General features: G+C 39.4%; 2 protein-coding genes across 2 annotated transcripts; both read right to left on the bottom strand.

Moving 5' to 3' along the window:
• Positions 1 to 13,537: 13,537 nt before the first annotated feature.
• Positions 13,538 to 18,242, bottom strand: tmem70 (transmembrane protein 70). The gene is made up of 3 exons (XM_023269349.3): positions 17,980 to 18,242; positions 15,599 to 15,698; positions 13,538 to 14,162 (listed from the first exon to the last, which is right to left on the bottom strand). The coding sequence occupies exons 1-3, from the start codon at positions 18,148 to 18,150 to the stop codon at positions 13,717 to 13,719; spliced, it is 717 nt and encodes a 238-aa protein (XP_023125117.1). The 5' UTR covers positions 18,151 to 18,242; the 3' UTR covers positions 13,538 to 13,716.
• Positions 18,243 to 19,948: 1,706 nt separating this feature from the next.
• On the bottom strand, positions 19,949 to 24,519 carry LOC111567942 (E3 ubiquitin-protein ligase TRIM39-like). The gene is made up of 2 exons (XM_023269343.2): positions 24,386 to 24,519; positions 19,949 to 24,276 (listed from the first exon to the last, which is right to left on the bottom strand). Exon 2 carries the CDS (start codon positions 24,265 to 24,267, stop codon positions 22,621 to 22,623), a length of 1,647 nt encoding a protein of 548 aa, XP_023125111.2. The 5' UTR covers positions 24,268 to 24,276; positions 24,386 to 24,519; the 3' UTR covers positions 19,949 to 22,620.
• Positions 24,520 to 27,380: the final 2,861 nt, after the last annotated feature.

The following is a 27,380-nucleotide window of genomic DNA, read 5'->3' as shown; positions in this document are numbered from 1 at the left end:
TTTTTAATGTATAAAGAGTATAGGAGAGGAGAAGGAAGGAGGGGTGCTCAGTACAACAGGGAAAATCCCCCCAGCAGCCTGGGTTTATAGCAACATAACTAAGTGGTGGTTTAGGGGGACCTGAGCAGACCTAACACCTAGAGGGTTTTAAGCCTAATCTTAAAAGTAAAGATAGTGTCTGCCTCCTAAACCCAAATTGGGAGCTGAGTCCACAGGAGAGGAGCTGATAACTGAGACTTTTGGAGCCTTTGGAATTGCAGTTAAGTCTACAATCTATGAGCGAAGTGCTGTGTTGGGATAATATGATGCAATTAGGCCTTTGTGTGTGATTAGATGATTTTAAGTTATATTCTGGATTTACAGAGAGCCAAGACAAACTATGGGACTTGATAGTTCCTGCAGAATACTCCTATCACTGATTAGAATATAAGCTAGTGTGTTATAAATGCTGGCAAACAGTGATTTGTAAGATCCTTGACAAAGACAGTTAATGACTGTGTCATGGTCAAAGTTTAGGGTGATGAGGAGCTGTTGCATCAGTTAATTTTCAGTTTCTTATCTGATAACCATAGGCAGTGAGACCTTTACACCCTTGTCAGAATACAGCTCAGTATGAACCTTGAAAAGTGACTTTGCATATGTTATTTAGGGTTGAAGGACTGCATGGTTCATAAAATATAATTGCTAATAAAAAAAATATGATTTCTTAATGACCATCAATTGTCTAAAATAAATTTGATTCAAAAGGTAAAAGCGTTGGAGAAAAAAAAAGATTACCATAGCAATTTTATTATAAATTATCATTATTATTATTAGCCAAATGTGGAAAAATTCTGCTGATGCACATTTATTGAAGAGGCTGCCTGGTACTATTATGACTCAAATATATGTGAGAATTGTGTTGCTTCATTTCTGTTGCACAAGAGTTGAGTTACAAGAGTTAGGGTTAGGTCAGATTTTGTTCACAGTTCACTCATCTAAATAAAAAAAGATGTTTTTTTAGGGAAGATGGATGACATATGAATAATGAATCAGCCTGACTGATCTCTGTCCAGTCATATGCTGTCTAGTTAATATTAGTTCATACTTAAGTAACCTGGAGCTCTCCGTCTCCTCTCAGACCATTACTAGCTATAATATTCCATCTCTCAGACATGCACACACACTGTAAGATCAACTCTAGCTTTATGTATGTAAAATATAGTGTACAGTTTGGTTAGTAAATGTGTAAAGAAGACTGTACCCATGTGTATGTGTACAAAGACACACAAACAGACTTGTATGCGATTTCAACATTTCCACTCTCAGGTTTCCACAGGTGAGAGAGTGGTTCTGATTAATTGTTGTGGCACGTCCCAATCTTGTCCTCCACCACACTCTCATACCCAAAGATACTGTATTAATATGTCAAGTGGGAGATTTATTTCTATGATGCAACTGCTGGAACCCAACTGCAGCCATGCTTGAGGCCCTATACTAGAATGCTGGTGAATAGAATGGACAGGAAAAGACACAGCAGGTCTTAAAATGTGCTGTTTACCCTATTTTTATCTCAACTGCTGTTAGTGTATTCTCTGTTGAACATCATTTGAAAAAGGGCAAATATAAAGTGCCTTGTGGCGTCAGTATCTGTCTAAGATGGTAGAGAATAAATGGAAAATGGGAGAGATAAAAAAAGAAAAAAATTATTCAAGCAATCCACATATAAGCTGTACACTCATCAGTGAAGCTTGTTGGATGGAACAGCTTCAGAAAGTCCCTTTCTGCACAATAAACTTATATCCAATATGAATTTGCTCTCTTGAGAGAGCTATCTGCTCCTTTAGCTGTGAAATGCTTCACTATGTTCACCAGCTACCTGTGGTTTGGTGCTGGACAAGTACAGTACACAGTTAGATTGTCAGCTCTTTAAGCAGTTGAAACAACAACTGCGACAATGTTCACAATCAACTAAAAGTTATGTGCTGGTGAACACTACTGAGAAGAACTACATAGTTCTGTGAGGCTGTATCAAGGATATCATAACCTTCAGCTGACCCGGCATAGTCTTTGTTGCCAAGTATCTTCCCTCATAGATTGATGGGCTACACACTGGTGCTTTTAGCTAATTGGTAACTTCAAACCCAATGACTACAATAATAATGCTTCCATGCTGATGTTGAGCAAAGCCAGCAACCCTTGATCAGTCCACATCATGTTGGGTGACTTGGAGTTGATATTACGTACCAGTTACACGCCCCTAGACCCTTTATTTATATTGCGCTATATAACAAGATACTGATATCCACATCAAACAATATTCTGTCCACAATGTGTTATCCAGGTTTGATCCACTTCAGTGTTGGCAGGGATCTGCAGGCTGATACGGTCATAGCCTTGAAATTTTCAGAGGTGTAGGTGAAGGTCAGCCAAGAGGGCGAGACAGAGGAAGAGAGATAACAAGAACAGAAACTGAATGATAATCACCAAGCTACAATAAACAACTCCTCCCTTTAATCAATTGTTCAGTCTGCATGGCCTTGAAACGTTTGATAAGCTAGTATTACAGTGAAAGCAGCTGCATGCTGCAAAGCCTGATGATAACTTTATCTTACCAGTAAATTAAGGGATTCCTGTCTTGTCTGTATATCAGTTCATTTCTTTTCATCCAGTATTCTTCAACCTTGGCGAGTGCTGGTGACTGAAAGGAAGTGGCACAAACTTGGGTGAAAATTGTTTTCAGTTGCTTTCCCACTAGTACTCAGTAGGCCTTTAGCTGTGTGTGGTCAGAACCTAAGGTGGCCCTGTTGGTAAGCAACATCATCAGATTTTGACCTAGTTTTGCTCTGGTAGCAGGTAAAAATATATAGAAATATTTTTAAAGGGCAATATATTGCACAGATTTTAGTTCCAGGGATAGTGAACAGCCATAAAATACTTTTTTTTTCTTGAATGTTTTCTTCCAGCACTTCTGCATTTGCTACAAAGCACAACTGCAGTTGCATGGTCTTCTGCAGAAAAGTTAGACAAAAAGTAAACACCAACTACCTCTAATACTAATACTAATAACAATAATACATTTTATTTATAAGCACCTTTCTTGACACCCAAAGTCACTTTACAGTAAAAACAAATACAACAAAATAGATAAAAATCATACAAAAAGATCAAATCCATACATAAAGATAAAAAGTATACATAAAGAAAGAGAAAGAGGCAGCTAGAGAAATTAAATAGTCCTGAACAGATGAGTTTTGAGTCTGGATTTGAAGAGAGACAGAGAGTCAATATTACGAATGTCAGGTGGGAGTGAGTTCCAGAGTTTGGGAGCAGAGCAGCTGAAATCCCTGCCTCCCATGGTGCTGAGGCCAGCGGAGGGCCCTGCGAGGTGGATGGAGAAAGAGGATCTGAGAGAGCGGATGGAAGAGGCGATGTGAAGAAGATCAGACAGATAGGGAGGGGCGAGGTTGTGGATGGCCTTGAATGCATACAGGAGGATTTTGAATTCTATTCTGGATTTGATAGGGAGCCAGTGGAGTTGCTGCAGGATGGGGGTGATGTGCTGAAATGAGGGGGTTTTGGAGATGATGCGAGCAGCTGAATGGACCAGTTGAAGCTTATGGAGGGATTTTCTGAACTGGTCCAGGTTGCTTTTTGGTCACTTGTGTCAGCCACCTCTTAAAAGAGGCAGAATGTGCTAAAACATCCATCCACTTATCCATCCATTCATCCATCTCCCTGGAGACATCTTACTCACAAGCTGGAACCACCTTAGTTGGCTTCTTTTGATGTGGAAGAGCAGATTTCAACTCAATTTTATTTTTATAGCGCCCAATTCGACATATATCAACTCATAGCACTTAACATAGCAAGGTGTAGACCTTACAAATTACAAAGACTCAAATCTCCCTCTGGATGTCCGAGCTCCTCACATCATAGGCTGAGTCCAGCCCCACCCAGAGCTCATGACAGTAGGTAAGGGTTGGATCAACTGGTAAATTGCTCCCTCTTCACCATGGATACGGTACAACAGCTACACCATCTCATGCTTAATTTTCTCATCACTTATAAACCAGATACTGAGACATTTGAACTTCTTCGTTTGGGGCAGCAACTCTCCCCAACCTCTCTGGGTTGATTTTCTTATTTTGACTTTTTTCCAATCCATAAAATTTAAAATAAGGAGTTAAGAATATGCAGGTTCATTTTTCTGTAAACTACCTTCAGCTGATGAAGTACAGTGGTTTAAGTGGACATATGGTGGGGCAGTGCTGCTCTGCTGTGAGTGGAGGATACTATAGATGGATGTTTGTTGGAAGTGTCACGTCCAGGGCTGGGAGTCCAGGCCCAGACACAGATCAGGCTGAGACAGGTGGAGGATTCAAAAGAAGATTTAAAAAAAAATAAATAAATAAATAAAAAAAAATCAAATCAACACATTTTAGGGAAGCTAAACTCTGAGGAAATAACTAAACCAAGCCTCATTCAAAAAACATGCAACACGACAACACTGACAAAGAGAAGGAGAGAGAGAGAGGCAGTGGCTGAAGCGATCCTGTCAGGAAGTCAGGCAAAGTGTGTCAAAGTTTGTCAAGTGTGTTTAGGTTTGGAACTTCAATAACACAATAGGGGAGAAGACTGTCAAAGTGATTTTGCTGTTTTTTGCACTCGGTACATGTTTCTTGGGTGTGGTGATCAGCTGCTACATGCTTGTGATAGGGAGTGGTGGCCGTCCTTCCACAAACAGGATGCACCAGAATTGGATGTGTATGACAATATTCAAATGGATGTGTTGTGGTTTGGAAACCGTTGATCACCAAAACAATAGTGTGAGTGGCAGCAGTTAATATTGCCTCCACTGAAGGCACAAGATGTCACCACTGCCTTTAATACTCTTCAGCAACACACTCACTGAGCAATGAGAGGGAAGAGCTGCACCTAAACGCATGAATCCGCATTGAATGCTGAGTCCTGATCTAGACAGAGGCCTCCTTTCAAGGAGATTCCCTGGAACCACTGGCTGTGGTACGAGAGTGCTCAGATCTTTGTTGGATAGGCATGATATGAGGGGAGGTGGCTTTTGTGTTTTTATGAAAGACCCTTGTTGCAGGAAATACACAATAAAAGACATAGCATGTACTCCCGATCTTGAACTCTTTTGTCTAAGTCCAGTTCAGCTGCTGAACACTTGAATTTCCCTTGGGATTAATAAAGTATCTATCTATCTATCTATCTATCTATCTATCTATCTATCTATCTATCTATCTATCTATCTATCTATCTATCTATCTATCTATCTATCTATCTATCTATCTATCTACCTATCTATCTATCTATCTATCTATCTATCTATCTATCTATCTATCTATCTATCTATCTATCTATCTATCTATCTACCTATCTGTTAGGAAATATGCAGACACATTTATATATTAGTACATTTATGCTTTATTAACATGAAATTTTATTTTAGCCTGATCTGTTGAACTGTGTGATAATTGTTGTTGTGACCCTTATACTGACTAAAGAGTGACGTGTTTGAGATGAATCAGGCTGAGCTTGCATTTCAGAGATAAAGAGGACCTTGGAATGAAAGTGGAGATGACCGAGACCGCACTTCCCCGGCGATCAAAAGTAGAGAAATGAGGAGGGTAACGGGTGGGAGCCACTGGGGAGGGAGATTTCTTGTTTGTGAAGACACTGAGACTGCCTCAGTGCAGGTGTAACCCATTGCCTGTACTCCTTGCTGCAAGTAAACTATTAGAAAGACTTTAAAGCCTCACTGAGTTTTGATTTTGTGTTGGGAAATTTTCTGGTACGAACTAACAGCGAAAATACAGTCTTTGTCTAACAGAAATAATTTCCTGACACTATCTATCTATCTATCTATCTATCTATCTATCTATCTATCTATCTATCTATCTATCTATCTATCTATCTATCTATCTATCTATCTATCTATCTATCTATCTATCTATCTATCTATCTATATATATATCTATCTATCTATCTGACTATCTATCTATCTATCTATCTATCTATCTATCTATCTATCATTTCAGGCAATGGTAACATTTTTATGTGGTCTGTATACACCTCATCTAGTGGGAAACTGTCTCACGTTTAGGCATCCTTGTTCATCGGCAGTTACAAAATAAGCCTGATGCACTGACATATGTACTCATAGACTTCAGTCATCGTGGGATGCACTATGCTCTTTCAAGACAGCAACAATATTTAAATTAGAAAAGCACTCAGAGTGCTGTACTCTACCAAGGCTGTTCATTCCCCCATATGGCATTGTCAGAAATGCAGCATTTATTCTAGAAATGCAGCATTAGTTTATTAGTTATTGATGATCAGAAATCATACCAACATAGAATGTAGCCATTTAATATAGATGTACCCACAAGCAAAATGACCTTGCGCTAAACGCAGGCATGTGTTATGCATATGTGCGTTATGGACGGATACTGAATTGCGTGACTTAAATATGTAGCTGGCGGCGGGAATTGATGGGACTCGGAAACACCCCCACAATTTAATCAATTGTCCCTTTATGATTTCCGATGGATAAATCCCGATAAGTCCGCAGCGGTTGAACTTCCCTGAAAATTTCATCCAAATCTGTTTGTCCGTTTTTGAGTAATGTTGCCAACAGACACACAAACAGACAAACCAACGCCGATTGTCACAGAACTCTGCTGCGTTCCTTGGCGGAGTACTAATAGCACATGGAAAAATAAGATACTGCACAAATGCAATGTTGCACCCCCACTGCCCTTTAAATTGGGACCATAACACCATCAAGCTAATTCCCATCCTCAAATTCATCCGTGGTAGAAACCTGTCTCAAGGGCTAAATACACACTGAAAAGCTTTTTAATTTAAAACAGCATTTGAAAGTTAAAGCAATTTCTGTGCAGAAGAGCATTTTACCACCATATCAGTAATAACGTCCTGGTTTACAAACACACCTGGAAATAAAGACAATACCATTCATGCTTACTGGTCATGCATTTGCTGGTGCAAACATGAAGGAGGGGGTTGGCAGCTGTAGAAAATTCTAGGGAGAAAAAAACAGCAATGGGGGAAAAGTCCAGCTATTAATTAGCAGGAGAGGGACATTCCAATATGATAACCATTCAGAGCATAATGCCAAATTCACGCCAGAAAAAGTGGAAACCATGAGCTACTATGTCACCTAAAAATACTGTAAGGTGACATAATTTTAAAAAATTTGACATTAAAGCACTCACTTCAGTCGTATTTTATGAGATGTAAATGCAGTTATTACAATTATAAAAGAACACATTTCTATAAGACTGACAGAAAATTTTATAAAACTCTCACAGGATATGTCATTCATGAACTGAACCTTCAATTAGACAACAGAGTTGATTTGTACTCTCCAGAGGGCAGCACGTGTCTGAACACCATGTGATCCTATATGTCAAATAGAGAACATACAGCAGCTGTGAAAAAAGCTGCGTAAAGAATCTCCAACTCGACTGACACAAACTCATACTAAAGTACACAATGTACATAGCACTGACCTTGAAACGTCTGTACCTTCCCATGCTCCCCTTATCTTTATCCTGATATTGTGTTACTTTCAATGCAGTGTACTGTTCTATGTGTTGACCTTGTGAGTCCCAAATGATTTCCAGCAGACGTAAACCTTTTTAGATCACAATAGGTAACTTTCAATTGCATACAGCTCAGAAGTGGTCTTAGATTGGACTTTGATGCAAGAGACAGGTGCAGCGTAAAGATGGAGGATATCCACTTACTGTCCACTTAAAGAGAAGACAATTACTACTGACACATCTCAGCTATGAAATGTGTCTTGTTGGCTGCTGTTTCCCTACTTAATACTGCAGGCAAAATCAGCATGTCATAGAATATGACTGAGAGAAATAAAAATTTTTGTTGATTACTGAAAGAACAGGATACGTGAGGGTCCAATAAAAGCAACAATTAATTCATCCATTATCTATACACCGCTTAATCCTCATTAGAGTTGCGAGGGGGCTGGAGTCTATCCCAGCTGACTTATGGTGAAGGCAGGGGACACGCTGGACAGGTTACTAGTCTATCACAGGGTTAGACATAGAGACAAACAATCACACTCACATTCATATCTACGGGCAATTTAGAATCATCAGTTAACCTCAGCTTGTTTTTGGACAGTGGGAGGAAGCCGGAGAAATCCCACACATGCACAGGGAGAACATGCAAACTCCATGCAGAAGATCCCAGGCCGAGGCCGGGACGCGAACCGATGATTTTCTAGCTGCAATGCAACAGTGCTAACCACCGAGCCACTGTGCGGCCCGTGCAACAATTAATATTCTGTATGCCAGCTGGTAAAAATTTCAGCAACAGTGTAATAACTGACAAGATGAAAACCTAAACTCAAGTTGTAATAACCCAGTTTTCACTTAAGACTGAATTCAGATCAGATTCTATGCTCATGTTCATTCTGAATTATTTGCATAAGTTTGACTGCTAGCCAGTAGAGACACTGTTTACTGGCCTCAAACAACCACTGAACCATCCATCCATCCATCCATTATCTATACACCGCTTAATCCTCACTAGGGTCATGGGGAGCTGGAGTCTATCCCAGCTGACTCGGGTGAAGGCAGGGGACACCCTAGACAGGTCGCCAGTCTGTCGCAGGGCTACATACAAAGACAAACAAGCACTCTCACATTCACACCTACGGGCAATTTAGAGTAATCAATTAACCTCAGCATATTTTTGGACTGTGGGAGGAAGCCAGAGTACCCGGAGAGAACCCACGCATGCACAGGGAGAACAAGCAAACTCCATGCAGAAAGATCCCGGGAAAGCCGGGACGCGAACCAGGGACCTTCTTGCTGCAAGGCGAAAGTGCTAACCACTACGCCACTGTGCAGCCCACCACTGAACCAACGGTGTGGAATAATGAAGCAGTGTACACAGATTGTGTCTGTGTTTTCGTGTGAACTGTGAGCTCCTGTTCTCCTCTCCCTTCTTGCCTGTCTTCACATGTTTGTGCCTTCATGATTAAAAATTTGTCTTGCCGAAACCAGTTCTGGGTGTATTTTCTCACGTATATTAACTTACATACAACACATACACATACATCAGGCATAACATTATGACCACCTGCCTAATATTGTGTTGGTCCCTCTTATGCCATCAAAAATGCCCATTGGGTATGGACAAGAGGACTTCTCAGGGTGTCCTATGGAGTCTGGCACCAGGACGTTGGCAGTGGATACTTTGGGTGCTGTGGGTTGTGCAGTGGGGTCTCTTGGAATCAACCTTGTTCCACTGTAACCTGTTGATGCTTGATCAGAATGGGGTCTAGGAAGTCTGGAGTCAAATCAACATCTTGGGCGACTGTCATGATCCTCAAGATGTTCCTGATTGTTTGATCTTTTCTGCAGTGTGGTGGGGTGCATCCTGCGGGGGTAGGCCAGTGACATTTGGGACTGCCATTTGCATGGAGGAATGTGCTTGCTCTGGGACAAAGTTTATTTGGGTGTCTAAGTCCCATCAACACAGATGCCAGAAACCAAAATTTTCCAGAAGAACACCACATAGCACCAATATGATCAATGTTATTCACTTCACCTGTCAGTGGTCATAATGTTGCGGCTGATCGGTGTACATCCACCATTTATCTCGTTTTGGTAACCAGGTAAGCCGGATCTATTTCCAAAATTGCGTAGAAACACTTGTGATCATAATGTGTCACAATCATCAACAAAAATGAAAGTCCTCAAACTCCAGTCATTTGAATTAAACCTGATTTACACAATAATAATTTATGTCATCTGAAACCAGACAAAAGCCTGTGTGCTGAAGCCCCAGGGTGTAACAGACATATCTGAAAAGGTGTTACAGCATTCATATCAGTGCAAAGGACAACCTATGACTTCTGTGTAGATAACAGTCTACAAGGCCACGAGATCCATAGATATGACAGGGTAGTTTAAATGAACAAGGTCAACACTGTTGATGATTGGAAATGAATTTATATCCATCACCTTGACTTAATAAAACCTGATAAAACATGATTCATTCATTCAGGGTGACAAATTATAGACGTCTGGTTAGCAGCCTAGGAGAAGGTTTGCTCTCTGTGATGTTGAACAGATTTAATGGATAAGCTTCCATCTACAGTATATATTGCTTTGCGATGTCTAGCTTATAATGCATGCCAAAGTTGTTAGACTGAAATGCCTTACTGCTAAATTTATTTTACTGTCAGTTTTCAATGGAATGTGTTTGGATGTTTTGTTTTGGACTTTGCATTATTTAGCATAATGTGAACATCAAGGTGCAGCTCTTGGATCAGCAAAAATAACAAATAAGCATGCTAGCTTCCAGATTGGCTTTGAAGATGAAACAGACCCAATCTAGAAACAGAAAGCTGGACTCTGTGGCACAAATGACAATATACAAATGTAAGCCACATTAAAATCCAGCTTTAAGTGGTAAAAAGCAATGGTAAACTTCGCAAAAAATGTTTGACATTGCTCACAAGAATGCTAGGCAACCATGCATGGACATTAAACCCAAGGTAATGAAAACTATACAAACAAAGGCAATGCAGCATGTGTCTAAAAGTACACAGTGTGATTCAGAAGATACATCATTTCATACCTGCCAAAGTAGATTGTTAGAATTTATAGCAGGAGTGAATAACAATGTTCAAGTCATCTCCATTTACATGTTACATGTTACCTTAAATTCTTCAAGTCACATAGATATAGACAAATGCTACAACTTATTTTAGCCTTATTCCAACCTGAAATGGTTAAACGTTTTCATGATTTCTCAGAGCTTTACTCAGCTTTATTATATACTCTACACTACCTTTCAAAAGTTTGGGGTCACCTAGACAATTTCATGTTTTCCATGAAAACTCAAATTTTTATTCATGTGCTAACATAATTGCACAAGGGTTTTCTAATCATCAGTTAGACTTTCAATATGATTAGCTAACACAATGTAGCATTAGAGCACAATAGTGATGGTTGCTGTAAATGTTCCTCTGTACCCCTATGGAGATATTCCATTAAAAATCAGCCGTTTCCTTGTAGAATAGTCATTTACCACATTAACAATGTCTAGACTGTACTTCTGATTCATTTAATGTTATCTTAATTTTTTTAAACCTTTATTTATACATGTAATCTCATTAAAACACTGGGTCTCATTCTCAAGAGAGACCTGTTCTTAAATAACATAAGACAACACTGAGACACTGAAAACACCAAGGGATCTATACTAGGACAATTTAACAATATAACACTAAGTTACAGATAGGCTCATGACAAAACACAACATAGACATAAAAATGGCTGTTGTTTACCATACACACATGGACAAAATTGTTGGTACCCCTCAGTTAATGAAAGAAAAACCCACAATGGTCACAGAAATAATTTGAATCTGACAAAAGTAATAATAAATAAAAATTCTATGAAAATTAATCAATGAAAATCAGATATTGCTTTTGAACCGTAGTTTAACAGAGTTATTTTTAAAAATAAACTCATGAAACAGACCTGGACAAAAATGATGGTACCCTTAACTTAATATTTTGTTGCACAACCTTTTGAGGCAATCACTGCAATCAAACTATTTCTGTAACTGTCAGTGAGACTTCTGCACCTCTCAGCAGGTATTCTGGTCCACACCTCATGAGCAGACTGCTCCAGTTGTCTCAGGTTTGAAGGGTTCCTTCTCCAGACATGTTTCAGCTCCTTGGCTTCCTCTGGTCCATGTTTAGTGTGGTACACAGCATGTCACCAAACAGCACAGTGACTACTGTAACCCTATAAATAGACCGACTGACTGATTACAAGTTTGTAGACACCTGTGATGCTAATTAGAGGACACACCTTGATTGAACATGTCCCTATGGTCACATTATTTTCAGTCTTTTCTAGGGGTACCACCATTTTGTCCAGGCCTGTTTCATGAGTTTATTTCTTTAAAATAATTCTTTTGAACCACAGTTCAAAAGTAATGTCTGATTTTCATTAATTTTCATAGAATTTTTATTCATTATTACTTTTGTCAGATTCAAATTATTTGTGACGATTGAGGGTTTTTCTTTCATTAACCGAGGGGTACCAACAATTTTGTCCACGTGTGTATATATATATAATTATTTATACAAGGCGAAAAATGAACAGGATATGGAACAGCATTTGCAGGTCTGATTGTCCTTTGAGTCAATTTTGTCCACGTCTGTATGATTGCAGTTCTGTCTGTAGACCTGCTGCATAGCCAACTTCCTCCTGGCTGTCCAGGGAGTTTCCACTTCATACACCAGCTGCTGCGTCTGCTCCCCCATCACCAACAGCTAGATTTAGAGTTCCTGTACAAAACCAACCTTCATTTGAACTTGTTCTCAGTGAACATATTTCACATCACTGGAGGCTAACCAACAAGAAACTGTCTCTGTCTCTATCTCAATAAAGTAAAGCTTGCTCAGATTCACACTCTTCTCTAAGCCTTTTATCAAGCTATGATTGGTTGAAACAACCTCCACTCTGCTCATGGCAGCTAAAGCAGAGGCACAAAGGATCTGTAGATGTTGCGGACTTTCATCAGTGTTTAGAGAATGATGATGAGGCAGACACACAGGCACCCTGGAGACTCAGATGACTTAGGTTAACAGTTTGGTTTACTGATATCAGGAGAAGTGATACAATAAATCAACAGGTCATGTGCTTGACCAGTACCAGTTCTGAGGATTTTCTTCGACCTTTGGGTTTAACTGAGTTGGGAGGAATGCCAGATTTAGATTACAACTTAACATCTGGACAACTTATCAGCTCAGGTATGTCAGACTAAACAGTATCTAATCTTGACCAGGTCAGGGAGTCTTGATATACCTTCATCCCACAGCAGCTGTCTCTCTCATGTATATTTTTCTGCAGCATCTGTCTTTCTCAGGGCCATATTAGACAGAGAGGAGGCCTGAACGTGCTCACAGCCTCAGTTCGGGAGAAGTAAATAGGAACACGCTTCATTTAAGGTTACCGACAGAATCTACAGGATGATTTAAGGTGACTGCAGTTGACAGATGCAACCTGTATGATATTCTGAGATGTCTTCAGCAAACCGCTGCAAGGAAATACCTTAGTAAGTGCAAAGAAAGTAATTTTTCCTTCACAGTAGAGATTGTCATTAAGAGCTTATTCTGTGATCAAGATTGCTAACGTTAGTCTTTACTGTATTTCTGCATAATTATTGTACAACAGCTTGTGTTGTGTATGTGTCTCGTGTTGCTAAATTAAATAACAGGTTTACAGAAAAAAGGATAATTCCATCGTGTTGCCATTTGTACTGGCATTGTATTAGCTGCTGTACTGACACATTTTAAATAATACCCAGTTCTGCTGACAGTACTGACAAATTATTTCATGTTTTTATTTCATGCATGAGGATGAAGAATATTTGGTTCATGACTAGAAGTGACCGCATTTCTGATGCTTGTGAGTGTGAGCAGTGATGACACATTATCTGAGACTAACAAAACAGCTCATGGTAATGAAGTCACAATTTATTAATACTAAATAACCATCAATATATTGACAAAAAATATCTGGAGTCCTAGTTCAGGATTTTTTTTTGGTTGGATGTTTCCACCTGGTAAAAACAGAGAGTATGTGCTGCACAGTTTGAACAGATATACCAACATTCACACATTCAGCCTGTCTTTCAGCTCTTCTCAGATTGGTCCATGTCGTCTGTGCTAAAGCTGAAGGGCTTATCATAGCCCATCAGATGGTTGTAGTCATGTGGGATTGGGAACAAGTCCGGGTTTACTAAGAGTCCGACTTTGTCAGCATAGAAGGTGGTGAACATCTTGCTGACAGCTGGGATCCTGACCTGGCTCTGGTGGAACTCCCACTTTGTTTCAGTGAGGAAAACACTGTAGGTGATGGCAGTGTAAGTATCTCTGTCTGGGTTGTGGTACAGGCGGATCACGTAGCCCTTGGTAATGAGGTGGAGGAGGACGGGGGTGAGGAAGGTAAAGACACCAATTACTCCGCAGAAAGCGGCCTGGAGGGCGAAGCTCTGGACTCCTAGTCCCGTTTTCAGGAGGATTTGTGGCATGAGGAAGAGGCTGGCACCACTGGTGCTGTAAGAGAAGAATTTCACCCCTGACAAAACACAGAGAACAAGTCAAGTTTTTACAGAACACTACACTGAAAACAGGGAGAGGAAGAGACTCATCGATCTCAAATGGAGGGAAATACTCGACGTGTTCATATTGGTTTAGTCATGTTTTTTTTTTTAACCATTTGCCTCATTAAACAGAACAGTAAATTACTTATAAAGTGTATATACACTACCAGTCAAAAGTTTGGACCCCTTCTCATTCAATGTTTTTTATTTATCTATATTATTTTATACATTGTAGACTAATACAGAAGATTAACATTTTTTTGTTTACAACCTAATTCCACATGTGTTCTCTAATACTTTTAATGTCTTCAGTATTAATCTACAATGTACAGAATAATTTAATAAAAACCACTGAATGAGAAGGTGTGTCCAAATTTTTGACTGGTGGTGTACTTGGGATGATTTAACGTTGTTTAAGAATTTTATTGGTGTTAAATTACATTCTAATAACCTTATTTACTGGTATTTGCTAATGTTAGTGCAACAGCACACCACAGAAGACAACTGGATGCATTTAATAAAAATTATGAGTTGCAACTTAATCGTGTGTTGCCGCATCTAAATGAAGAAGTTGGGAGCATTACATATTTTTGCAGTTCTGTGTATGTCATTAACAGCACAAAATCACAGAGCATTAATAATTTGTCCATCTAAACAATCCTGATGCCGGCTAAGATTGTAATATATTAATGCTACATTCAGCTTTGATCTGCCTTCAATATAGACACAAATCCCTTTAAGTATTTCTGAACTGAAGACATAAAAGTATCTAACAGAACACCACTAGTATGTAGTGTAGAGGTTATTTTGGTCGAGTGGAGGGAAGGAGGGTGTCACAAACACAAAGTTGATGGGCTGCGTTTTGAAGAGACACCCAAGAATGGCACACTAACCTCAGTTCATGCATATCCACGTGTCCAATTACTAATGAAGCTGCTTCAACAACTTCTAGCCACCAAATGACACAGTGACATCTGGTGGCCTGAATTGCAGGGCACCACACAGTAAGTGTACACACTCCCATGCTTATCAACAAAAATCTATAACATATATTCAACTGAATAATACACTCTGTCACTGTAGCTAAGGCTGTATATTGTGGAGAAATTTAATACACGCCAAATTCCTCCCAAAAATAGATTTTCTAAATGAATCAAAATTGGCGATACACTCATCCGTTTACCCCAAACCAATGATGAATATTTTTTTATTCATATAGGCATAAAGAAAAAACTGAATTTGATTTTCACAAATTTTGCCTGATGAAGGCTTGAGGATTGAAATGTTGTCATTAAAGTGAGATCACATGATGGACAGTGTGTAGTTTTCATTTTTGATCTCAGACACCTGCAAACAAGACATGCAGTGTGAAACAGTTTCAGCAAAATTTAGATGTGACACAATGACTGACCCCGAACAGCAGTGCCCAGGCTGCCAGTGTAAATGAGGTTCCCCTCACTGGAGTGGGGCGGCGTGGAGAGACATCGTGTGGATGGACAGTGGGACTGCATCTACTCAAAAAAGCAGAAGAAAAACACACAATACGGCAGGTGATTTGTTTGTTTTTTGTGTCGGCATGCATATGTTTTAGTCATGAAATGGCTTTTTTTTTTTAGAGAGTGTGCACATCTATGGCACAAATTTGCTTCTATCATAAAAACTGTGCTTAATATAATGCAGTCATACAACTCCTTTAACACAGACCTCATGATGATGAATATAGAATTGCAGTTACACACGTCAGACAATGTCAACAACTACGAAGTGTCTGAGAAAGGTTAAAGTTATGGTATACACTACCGTTCAAAAGTTTGGAGTCAATTAGAAATGTCTTTGAAAGAAAAGCAGTTTTTTTTTCAATGAAGAGCTTGTTAAATTAATCAGAAATACAGTCTAGACATTGTTAATGTGGTAAAAGACTATTCAAGCTGGAAACAGCTGATTTTCCAGCTGATTTTTTAAGGCCTGTTTCCATACAAAAAAAAAAAAAACATAGTCTTTATACTGTTGTTTATGTATAAAAGAAAAGAAAAGCACTGGTGTTGATGTTGCAGATCTTGTGCCAAGTCTGCTGAGGAGTGCTCCCCTTAGTTAATTAAATCCCTGCAGCACCAGACAGCAGCAAGATTGAAAAAAGCATCTCCAGAGCAAGGGAGTTTCCTGCACTGTCACAACAACAGTAACTTCATTGTTTATCCTATATAGACTATCCTGAACATTGAGACTGATGGAGATTGATCAGGATATCACACTACATAAATCACACTGTTCTTTTCTTCATCTCAGACAGGTGAGCTGTTATTCACTGAGTCACAGTTTATCAGCTGCAGGTAAATCATTTGATACAAAGAAGCCATTCATTGCACTGTTGGTAAAGTAGGAGTTAGATTATCATCACGCAAGAAAGAAGTTTTACTGTTCAGAAATTAGGAACTTATACACAAGCAACATTGCGGCGCGCATGTACGAAGCGGTTTTGAGCTCTCCAGATCGCATTATTTTCTTACTTACATTTTTCTATGAGTGCTTTACTTATTTTATTACAGCCTATTTATTGCTGCATGTGCTTGTCATTGAAGAACATTTGAATCTTGAACCTTCAGAATCAGCTCAAAGAATTTGGATTCGGCTGTTGGTGTCACTCTAGGATTAAAGAAAGAGAATGATAAAATAACTATAGAAAGAAGAAGAGAAAAAATAATAGTAATAAAAATTTAAAAAAATCAAAAGGTACATACAGATATTTACACATATAAACACAGTAGTGCAACATCCTAATTGCTACAGTGATAATACAGTGCAAAAAGCAGAAAATGCTGTTCTTAGTGCAAAAATAATGTACACATACACTGGTATATTGTATATTGTACAGGTGTGGAGGAATGGCTGAGCTGTTTTTTGTTTTGTTTTTGAAAGTTTATTTTGAACATTTCAACATAAAAAGAAAACAGGAACAAAAGACAATGAATAAGAGGACTCCAAGAGGAGTGGGAAGAAGTCAAGCTTATCTAATCCCACCCCTTCTCCTAACATAACGATTGCAAATCTATTCATTCTGCTTCTTCAAATAGTACCATTTACAAAGAATAATACTGACAATAATAATAATGATAACAGTAATAATAATGTGTACGTGATTTAGAATAAATATACACCAATATGTCCGTTTACATTCATACAAAAGGACCCAACAGCAGTAAAACACAACAGAAAGAAAAGATCCAACTAATAATATTTATTTGTTTATTAGGGTGATGGCAGTGGGAAAGAAGCTGTTCTTGTGTCTGGTGGTTTTATTCATGAATAAACGAGGCTATCAGTTATTTAGACAGTTTTAAAAGCAGCTACTAGTTCAGATTTAGTCTTTTGTTTATTAGTGAATTATGTATTCTAAATCACTTAACGCGCTGTCCAAGTATCGCGTGAATGACAAGTATCGCGTGCGTACCGTCGCTCTTTGCGTCGCTGTGGTGGTTATGTCTGAAAGGAGCTTTAAGGAACATTATGTTGAAGCGTCCTGTGTCTGAATGACAAAAGGACGTCCCTTTAACGGACTGATGAAGCAGCAGCGTTACATATCATATGTCTGACAAGAGCAGTAGCCGTTCAACTGGGGCTGACTTCAACTACATCTGGGAGTCCTGCATTCACACAGCGAGCTACCAAACGGCTAACTCCAACAGGCTTTGGCATCATTTGTGTCGCTTAAACACGTCCAGTAACACAAAAGCGTGCTGAATACATTCTCCATGCCTCCGTGCATGCGTCAGTGTGGTGGTGTGAGTTAAATACCTGGTGGAGCATGGGGAATGACCTTCTGACAGCATGGAGCGTTAGCTGCTTCTCTCTCCCCCCTCCGCCGCTGGACACGGCGAGCCCCGCGGCGTGTCTCAGCTGGAGGATAGTGAACGACTGAGGAACACTACAGGCTCGTAATGCACGCAGGATGTTTACAGACAGCATTGTCGGTTTGTTCTCGATCCGGACTTACTCATTCAATTGCAAACTTCACTCACGCTGAAAATCCTGCTTCTTTTCTTCTTCGTCTTTCAGTTACGCAGACGAGACGCATCACTGGTGTATTGCTGCCACCTACTGGATGTTGTTCATAGTCCATAGAGAATGCTCTAGATTTTCTTGTGAGGGTCAGAATTGGAAGACATTTTTATGTGAAATTTCAAATAATCCATGTATAAAATACTAAAAGATTTTGTGTAAATTTGCTTGCCCTTGAGATCCAATCTAAAGAAAAAAGGAGGAAAAAAAGTTTGAAAATATTTTTTAAAATACCCAATAAGTCTGGAGTTCTCCATAAATGCCATTTTTCTCTTGTCCCAAGACTTGTTTTTGCGGGCCACCATCATTCAGGCAAACAGTATTCTTTCTGATCCATCACATGTCCTATTCACTGAGTATGAACTGTTGAATTCAGGCAGGAGGTACAGAGTCCCACTGTGTAGGCTCAACTGTGTGGTATCTGTTGTTCCAAGTGGCCGTCTAAGTTAGGGAATGGGGATGGTAAAAGCCTCAGGACAAAGGTGAAAAGGTCTTAGGTCAGAAGTTCATAAAATCCTAAGTTAATCATCAGATCTCTAAAAAATGAGTTTATTGTTTTATTGCTTTATTGCTATTGCTTGTCCAGACAACGAGGCACCGGTAACCATGCATCCCATCACCTGCTTGGTTTCATGTGAAGAACCCATCTATATAAGCTAGGAGAAATAGTTGTTCTGCAGAGTGATTCTATCGGGCCTTGAATCCTCTCACAGGCATGCCATGGTGTCTGAGATGCTGTCTTTGTTTTAATAAACCTTTTATATATAAACAAGATGGTATCGGTGGAGAATTTCTTCACCATCTTCACATCATCACAAGAAGATACAACTGTTTTAAAAACTCTTTTATCCCTATCTGAATCAAGCTCATAAATGAGCAGTTAGGTGCAGCTATCAAAGGAAGGTAATCGGATGTGTGCGTGGGAATGTGTGTATTTTATTTTTTTTATGTTATTGTAACTTATTTATTTGTATGTGACGGACTAATTGTTGCATATTTTATGTGTTATAGTAGTATGTGTTCAGTCTTATGTGTTGCAGTGCAGCTTGCTTTTTTTCCAAGCAAGTTTGTAAAACAGATCATAGAACTTGTGGTTGCCCAGTCTACATTGATAAGTCTATTTCATAGAGAACAAAATCTCAGACAAAAGACAAGGATATGAAGAGACCTAAACATGTATACACCAAGAACATTATCAAACAGTAATAAAGTTTGTTTGGGCCTTTTGTCAGACTTTGGACTATCAGGTTTCAGGCAAAACACAAATTCTTCCAAAAGGTGAATAAACACAGCAGTTGCTTTAAAAAGGTACCACTGTCATTGACTGTGAACAGTCAGCTTCTAATTGGGTACTACTTGTCGTCTCCAAAAACTGAGCGACATGTCGATCTTCATCACTGTTTCAAAGCTATATTGTACGGACGCTCACCTTCTTTACTCAGGTGATGCCTGGTTGTGATCTGCATGACTGTCTCTTTATCCTCAGCTTGAACCCGCCAGAGCACAGCTGGACACCACTACCTGATACGCCCACATGGGAGAGACAGCATGCCTCTGTTCAAATTTTTATACGAGGACATATTAAATCCAACACATCACAAGTTGAGTAAAATATCATAAATCATTGAGACAAAAACAACTAGTATGAATTAAATATATTAATTAAAGAAATACATTGTACATGTAGGAAAATACAAGGCAGTAATAGCATATTTGAACTTTTTATTGTTTTAGTAATACAGATAAGTTCATTCTATAAACATGTTTCTCTATATGTTAATATTATATCACATAAAGGAGTGAACAACGCACAGTTTTTCCTCAAGTACAAATAGATCACTGTATGTTAAACGGAATAAAGACATTCCTTTCTATTAGGCACTAACAACATACTTTTCCTCATTTCTAAGTCATACATTATCCCACCGCCATGGTTGTGATATTTCCAGATTCTAGACCATCTCCCTGAAACAACTAAAAGACAACTTAATGCTGAGATACATATTAAAACATACTTTCATCATACAGTTTTCCTCAATGTAATGGCTAATATAAAAAAGGATTATCGTGTTATCTGGATTACACTGTTATATGACAGTTTAAACTTTTCAGAGACAGTATGGAAATCCGACTATTGCATTGGGTTGTGAATGTGTCCTCTAACTCTGGGATTCTTATTTGTAACATCCTCCCTATCAGCACTTTCCAATTTACTTTATTGATTGAATATTGATAGAACACTGAAAGAACAGTGTTAACAATAACATTGTTAAAATTTTACAGGGAAAATATAAAAAAAAAATCAGAACACAGAAATAAAAAGTAATGGTTTAAACCTCAAAGACCAGAGTATATGCACTATGCTACACTATACAATTATTTTGCATACTAATAGGTATAGCCCGTGAAAGTGAAAAAAAAACATTATAAATAACAGATGAGACACAGTTTGACAATGCAACTTTGATGCAGAACACTGTACGATAAAATATAACGTGTGAAAGATTTAATTTAGTCTTTAACTTTAAAAAATGTGGCCTTGTGCTGTTCTTCTTTTGTTTCAGTTGCACTAATGAATGACTTTGAAGACACTTTGTTGATTACATGTATTTAGGAGAAGCCTGCTTCAGCTAAATCATACTGTAGTAGTTTGTTCTGTATAATGTTGTAATTACATTAAAAAATAAAGCACATTTAAGTGATATCATAAGATGTAAACATGCAGAGTCAAACACACTAAGAATGTTGTCAGTACAATTTAAAATACACTGTCATTGAATAGAATACACAGCAAGTTCAACATACAGTACATCTGCAACTTCTTAGGGCGACAATAATCAAATGCATCAATTATTTTGATTAATCGAAATAAAAATCATCTTTTGATGCATTTCAGCTCATGACAATATCAGTAATTAGTCTTGTCTTTGGACCTTCACCTGCACTGAGTAAAAGCACAAATACAATCTTCTCCTCAAAAGTATATAAAAAAAAGTGATGACAGTATTTCAGAGGACACCTATACATGTGAGCAGCAAGGTGAAAAATTAAGCCAGCAATTTATTTTTGAGCGACCAAACAGGAGAGCGGGGAGGTGGCAGTGCCAACACAACAAAACAATGCGTTCCATTTTCTGGACATTGTAGACATCATTTTTTGACCCAACAGCTACTATATGAACTGTTGTGATACCGATTAGATCTTGATCGATCTGTCTCCATGTCGAGGATCATTTATAATTACAAGTAATTAATAAAGTTAACATTGTGTTGCCCATCCATTTATTTTCAATACATCGTTTAATCCTCTGTAGTGTCACAGGAGGGTCTGGAGTCTATCCCAGCTGACTTAGGGTGAAGGCAGGGGACACCCTGGACAGGTCACCAGTCTATCACAGGGCTACACATCGAGACAAACAAGCACACTCATATTCACATCTATGGACAATTTAGAGTTACCAATTAACCTTGCATGTTTTGGACTGTTGGAGGAAGCTGGAGTACCCAGAGAAAACCCACGCATGCACAGGGAGAACATGGAAACTCAATGCAGAAAGATCCCAGACTGGGAAACAAACCCCAGCACCTTCTATCTGAGAGACGACAGTGCTTACCACTGTATCACCAGGCCCCTCTTTTGTGTTGTGCTGAACATAAATGTGCCTGTCTTTGGAGATGCTGATATGGATCCTGTTGCTGTTTGATGTTGCAGGTATTCAATAAGCTCAGAGGAAAAATTAATACAAACAGCTGGAAGCCACAAACTAAACTCTCTCCCTACTCCAACAAAAGGGCAGGGAGAATGTCTGCCGCCTCTCATCGTAGGTACCTGGCGAAACGTACCAATAGCTACCCAGAAAAACAAAGTGCCATGCTTTTCCTGATTTGGTTTTGTATTGGTACATGGTGCCATAAAGCGAATTTCCCAGCATGTTTTGGACCCATGTCAGACAGAATTGCATTAGAAACTGATGCTTATAGGATAGCAACTGGATTGTTGATGGTGTCATAATTCTGTACCTTTTACAGTGGAATTAAAATCTAGCTTATAATGACGAGTTAAAACAAAAATAGGAATCTTTTCCAGTCTCTGTTAGGCAAATCAAGAGGATATCTTCCAAAGTGAAATCTTTTTTCTGTTTGTTTTCCCTGCTGTTTCTGTGCTGAGCTCCTGTGGAAGTGTATCAACACAAAAAAAGTAACTCTGGAGGATCTGCTCTTGATTTGATGGGGTTACACTGTTTACATTGGAAGCATGCAAAGGTTCCCTTAGTAGACAGCAAGAACAGAAGGAATAATTAGTCCAAAGCAACAGCTAGGGGGGGTTAATCCTTTGATTTCCTCTTTTAAAACTACAAAAACCATTTCACAGAAAAATCTAATCAGCATGGTTGACAGGTAAGATTATCAGAGGAGCAGAGTTCACACCACCATGATTAAGACCAGGACTGAAGAAAGGGAAGAGTTTCTCAGTGAAACAGCAGTCAGTGAAGGAGTAGAGATGGATTGCTTCATCTACATCGTAAAAAGAGACCAGTCCCTCCTCATAACTGACAAACACTCCCACCCTCTGTGGCCTGAAGTTCAGACTGAGGCTGACAACAGGGCTGGTCAGACTTAGATACTCATTTCCATTCCTCAAACCCACAGCCCAGTAGCCATTGACAGGACTCAGTGGGATTATCCCCTTCCTGTTCACTGACTCTCTGGCTACTCCCAGAGTCCAATCTGTCTTTCCTGTAACCTGAACCTCGTAGTAAAATCTTCCAGAAGAGAAACTTTGCTGTGCTAACACATTGTTATAAAGAGAAAATCTCTCTTTGTTGTCTGGCAGGTCCCTCCTTACCTCAGCACACCCAACTTGCTTCTCATCATCAGACAGGTTGAGCCAGGGATTGGCTGTGTGAGGGTCAAGAATCACATCTACTGTATAATGTTGGACCCTCCTCAGTCTGGCCTCATGAAGCAGCTGCTCTTTCTCTCTGCTGAGTGTCTCTTCCAGCTTAGCTACAGCTTCCGTCACTGTCCCCTCGTATGACGGTGGACAGATGCTGACCCCGGTCCAGTTCCCGGTGTGCAGGGCAGTGCTTGTACCCATGAAGTTTTGGAGGAGGTGAAGGTGGTCTTCAGTGCGTGAGAATTGCTGCACCTCAGCGTGTCTCTTCATCAGTTCAGAGACTTCTTGATCCAGTTCTGTGATGTAGCGGTCTGCCTCTTCTTCTGTTCTCTTCTGCCTCTCTTCAATCATCTCAATGAGCTCGTTCAGACCTCTCTCTGCAGTCTGCATCAGAACGGTGAAGATCCGAACACCATTTGCAATCTCTGTCTCTGCATCTTCCTTACTGTGTATTTTCAAATGTTTAATCCTCTGACACCTAAGTTGTCTCTCCTGGATCATCTGCTGGATGTTAGCCTCTGTCTGCTCCAGCTCGGCCTTCTTTCCGTCATATTCAACTTTCAGAGAAACAATGTTGTGCGACACATGTTCTGTAACAGTGCAGTGTGAGCACACACATGTCTGGTCAGTCTTACAGAACAGCTCTAGGGGTTTTCTGTGCTTTGCACACACCCTCCCTTCCATGTTGTCCACAGGATCAGTTAGCAGATGTGTTTTCAAACGATCAGATGTCTGATGAGGATCCAAGTGAATAATACAGTAGGAGGCAAAACAAGTCAGGCACGACTTCTTAGCCTTGAGTTTGGTTCCAGTACAGATGTCACAGGGGATTTCTCCTGGTTTGGCAACTTGTATCTCCGAGCCGTCACCTCCTGTCTTTCTAGCCGACTGCTTAAAGTCAGCAGCCATCTCAGAAATGAAAGTGTTGACATGCAGTTCAGGTCGCGCTCTAAAATGTTTTTTACACATGGGACACTGGCACCGAGCACTGTTAACATTCCAGTGTTGTGTAATGCAGTTTTTGCAGAAGTTGTGTCCACATGGTATAGTGACGGGGTCAATAAAAACATCCAGACAGATGCAGCACAGAAACTGCTCCTCAGACAGAACACAGCTGGTTGCTGACATGTTGATATACTGAGAACACAAGCCAAAGTAAAGTGAAAGTAAAAGTGAATGAATCTTTTCAGTTTGTCATGTTTGGGTTAATGGTGGCTGATTAACAGATAACTATAACTGACCCTACCGTATAAGTTGAAGAAATGTTGAAGGAGAAAAGCCTGATGGTCTTAATGAAGTTTTAATGCTCAGATCCAGGCACTCATGTCAGCTGCAGTTCAGCAGTTGCTCCGAGCTACTTTAGGTCACAAACAAGGAAGTGAGGAGGTGAATCACTCCCCCCCTTTTCAGTGCTACTCCACCTCCTTCCACTGAACTCTCTCTCTCTGTGTGTGTGTGTGTGTGTGTGTGTGTGTGTGTGTGTGTGTGTGTGTGTGTGTCTATGTGTGTCTGTGTGTCCGTCCTTCCATACCACAGTCCTTAGATTGTTTTTTTTTTATTTTATTGCTCTGTGTTAGTTCTGTTAAGCACATTTCACAGCAAATTTAGAGCACAAAATTGAGTTTTTTCTTCAATATTTAATGAGATGGTTTAAAAGAAAAGACACGACAACCTCTATGTTAACTGATTTTGATGTTGTAATGAAAGTAAGATTTTTTGTACTACGGGAGATATATCAATATAGCAGTCTTGGGGGTTACTCCCAAGCTGACTGACCTGAAGATAACACTCAATACTTACAATACTTAGTGCAGTGGTTCTCAAACTTTTTCTGTCGGTCCCCCCTTTGGAGGACAAAAAACCCTCAATAACTTTGTGTGTGTGTGTGTGTGTGTGTGTGTGTGTGTGTGTGTGTGTGTGTGTGTGTGTGTGTGTGTGTGTGTGTGTGTGTGTATATATATATATATATATGAAACTGTGAAAACATGAATATGCAGGGCTGTGTTATTTTATCTGATTCCATTTTGTTGTTTTTCACAGTAAAGATCACGGGTGTCAAACTCATTTTAGTCCAGGGACCACATAAAGCCCAATCTGATCTCCAGTGGGCCCCACCAGTAAAATCACAGCATAATAACCTATAAATAACCACAGCTCCAACTTTTCCCCTTTGTTTTAGTTCAAAAAAAGTACATTCTGAAAATATTCACATTTAATGAACTATCTTTTTACAAAATATTATGAACCTGAAATTTCTTAAGGAAAACAAGTTCAGTTTCAACAGTAGCCTATTATGCCTCAGTTCATCATTTACACATGCATTGTAACTGCCAGATAACAGTTTATCTACAAAAACACAAAACATTCAGTCACAGGTATCTGCAACTGAACAATCTAGTATTTTACTTCATGATCAGAACAACTTGTCAAGTTCTAGAAATTATTTTAAATTTACAGCTTTACAAATTTACAGTTAATGTCGTTGTAATTTTTATAATTTGTAAAGTCGTCCCACGGGCCGAAATGGACCGTCTGGTGGGCCGGTTTTGGCCCACAGGCCGTATGTTTGACATTGCTGGTAAAAACAATCGGAGGAGATGAGCCAAGTATGTGACGTGATCGAGTACGCTGGTGTTCCGACTGCACATTAACGATGCGTTCTCCCGTTCTCAGGAGTCTGTACTTCGGAGTCTGAACGGCCAGTGCATATACCATAGATATATATAGAAGATCATTATTATTATTAATATATATATTTTTTTATATCTATGGCATATACAGTCTATGGGCCAGCACAATTTCAGTATTGTTGTATGCCGCGAAAAACAGGCCGACGTTAAAACAATAGTTCAGCTAATTAGTTCCGTGTTGAAGGACCTTTTCCTCCCAGTCGCCCGCACCCCCCTTGACATGCCTCTGCGCCCCCCCAGGGGGGCGCGCCCCACTATTTGAGAAACACTGACTTAGTGTCACTTAACTAAAATGGTCAAGGCTACACTATCATTTTGCTACAGGGGCAAAGCCCTGGCTTGTTTGTGTTTCCTTAAACAAGTCGCAATTGTCATGGGCTGGGCGAAGCCAAGGATGCTGTGACTCTGACCGTCTCTGCAAAATCATGACCAGGAGAAACTTGTTTTGATGGAGTAGTTTTACATGCAGAAATGAAAAGTTTGTCTACAAAAACCAACTAGAAAAGCACTCAGAGAGCGCAGTACTCCACCAAGGCTATTCATTCCCCCATATGGCATTGGGGGAATGAACAAAATGCAGCATTTCTTTCGGAATGCAGCATTTGTTTATCAGTTATTGATGATCAGAAATCACGGCAACATAGAATGTGGTCATTTAATATAGATGCATCCACAAACAAATGACCTTGCGCTAAGTACAGGTGTGTCTTATGCATGTGTACATTATGTATGGATGCCAAATTGCATGACCTAAATATGTAGCGAGTGGCAGGAATTGACGGGACTCGGAAACACCCCCACAATTTAATCAAATGTTTCTTGTATCATTTCCGATGGATAAGTCCCAATAAGTCCGTAACGGTGGATTTGTAGTAAGATCACAATCATGTGACTGTCAGCAGGCAGCTGACATGGTGTTCACTTGTAATCATAATTACAGTGACGCTATGCTGCTATCTCGCAATGATACAGAAATTTTTAACAAATCCATGGATCCAGACTATAATCTGCATCACTGCCAAAATCTAATCACTTGGTCCTTGTGTCATTTCTGACATTCCCTGAAAATTTCATCAAAATCTGTTTTTGAGTAATGTTGCTAACAGACAGACAGACAAACCAATGCTGATTGTCACATAACTTTGCTGCGTTCCTTGGTGGAGTAATAAAAGTTGTCTGTCAACTTTGTGATAAGACTTTAACTCATAAAAAAGACAAACACTGTTTGATAATCAGGGCCCAACAGGTGATGCCTGCCTGCAATTTATCACTGGAGTCACTGGCCACGGTCCTGTCCCAAATTATAGCAAATTATGTTCTGAGATTCGATTTGAGTCAGTATTTCTTTTCCTTGAGCTTAACAATGAGGGAGTTGCTATTGGACATCAAAGAAAACTTTTGGCCCTTGGCTTGGCATTTTGTACTATGAAAACTGACTTTTGATGGGTTTTCTGTAAGACTGACACAATCTTTTGTTGGTGCAGAAGGATAATAGACCATGCTCTGCTGAGCTTCCTGACTTGTTTAATACACTAGTAAAAATAAAAAAAT

The sequence above is a fragment of the Amphiprion ocellaris genome, chromosome 10 (genome assembly GCF_022539595.1).
Source record: "Amphiprion ocellaris isolate individual 3 ecotype Okinawa chromosome 10, ASM2253959v1, whole genome shotgun sequence".
In the NCBI taxonomy this organism is placed as follows: Eukaryota; Metazoa; Chordata; class Actinopteri; family Pomacentridae; genus Amphiprion; species Amphiprion ocellaris.
The sequence above is the reverse complement of the archived record's forward strand: the minus strand, read 5'-3'. Positions and strand labels throughout refer to the sequence as shown.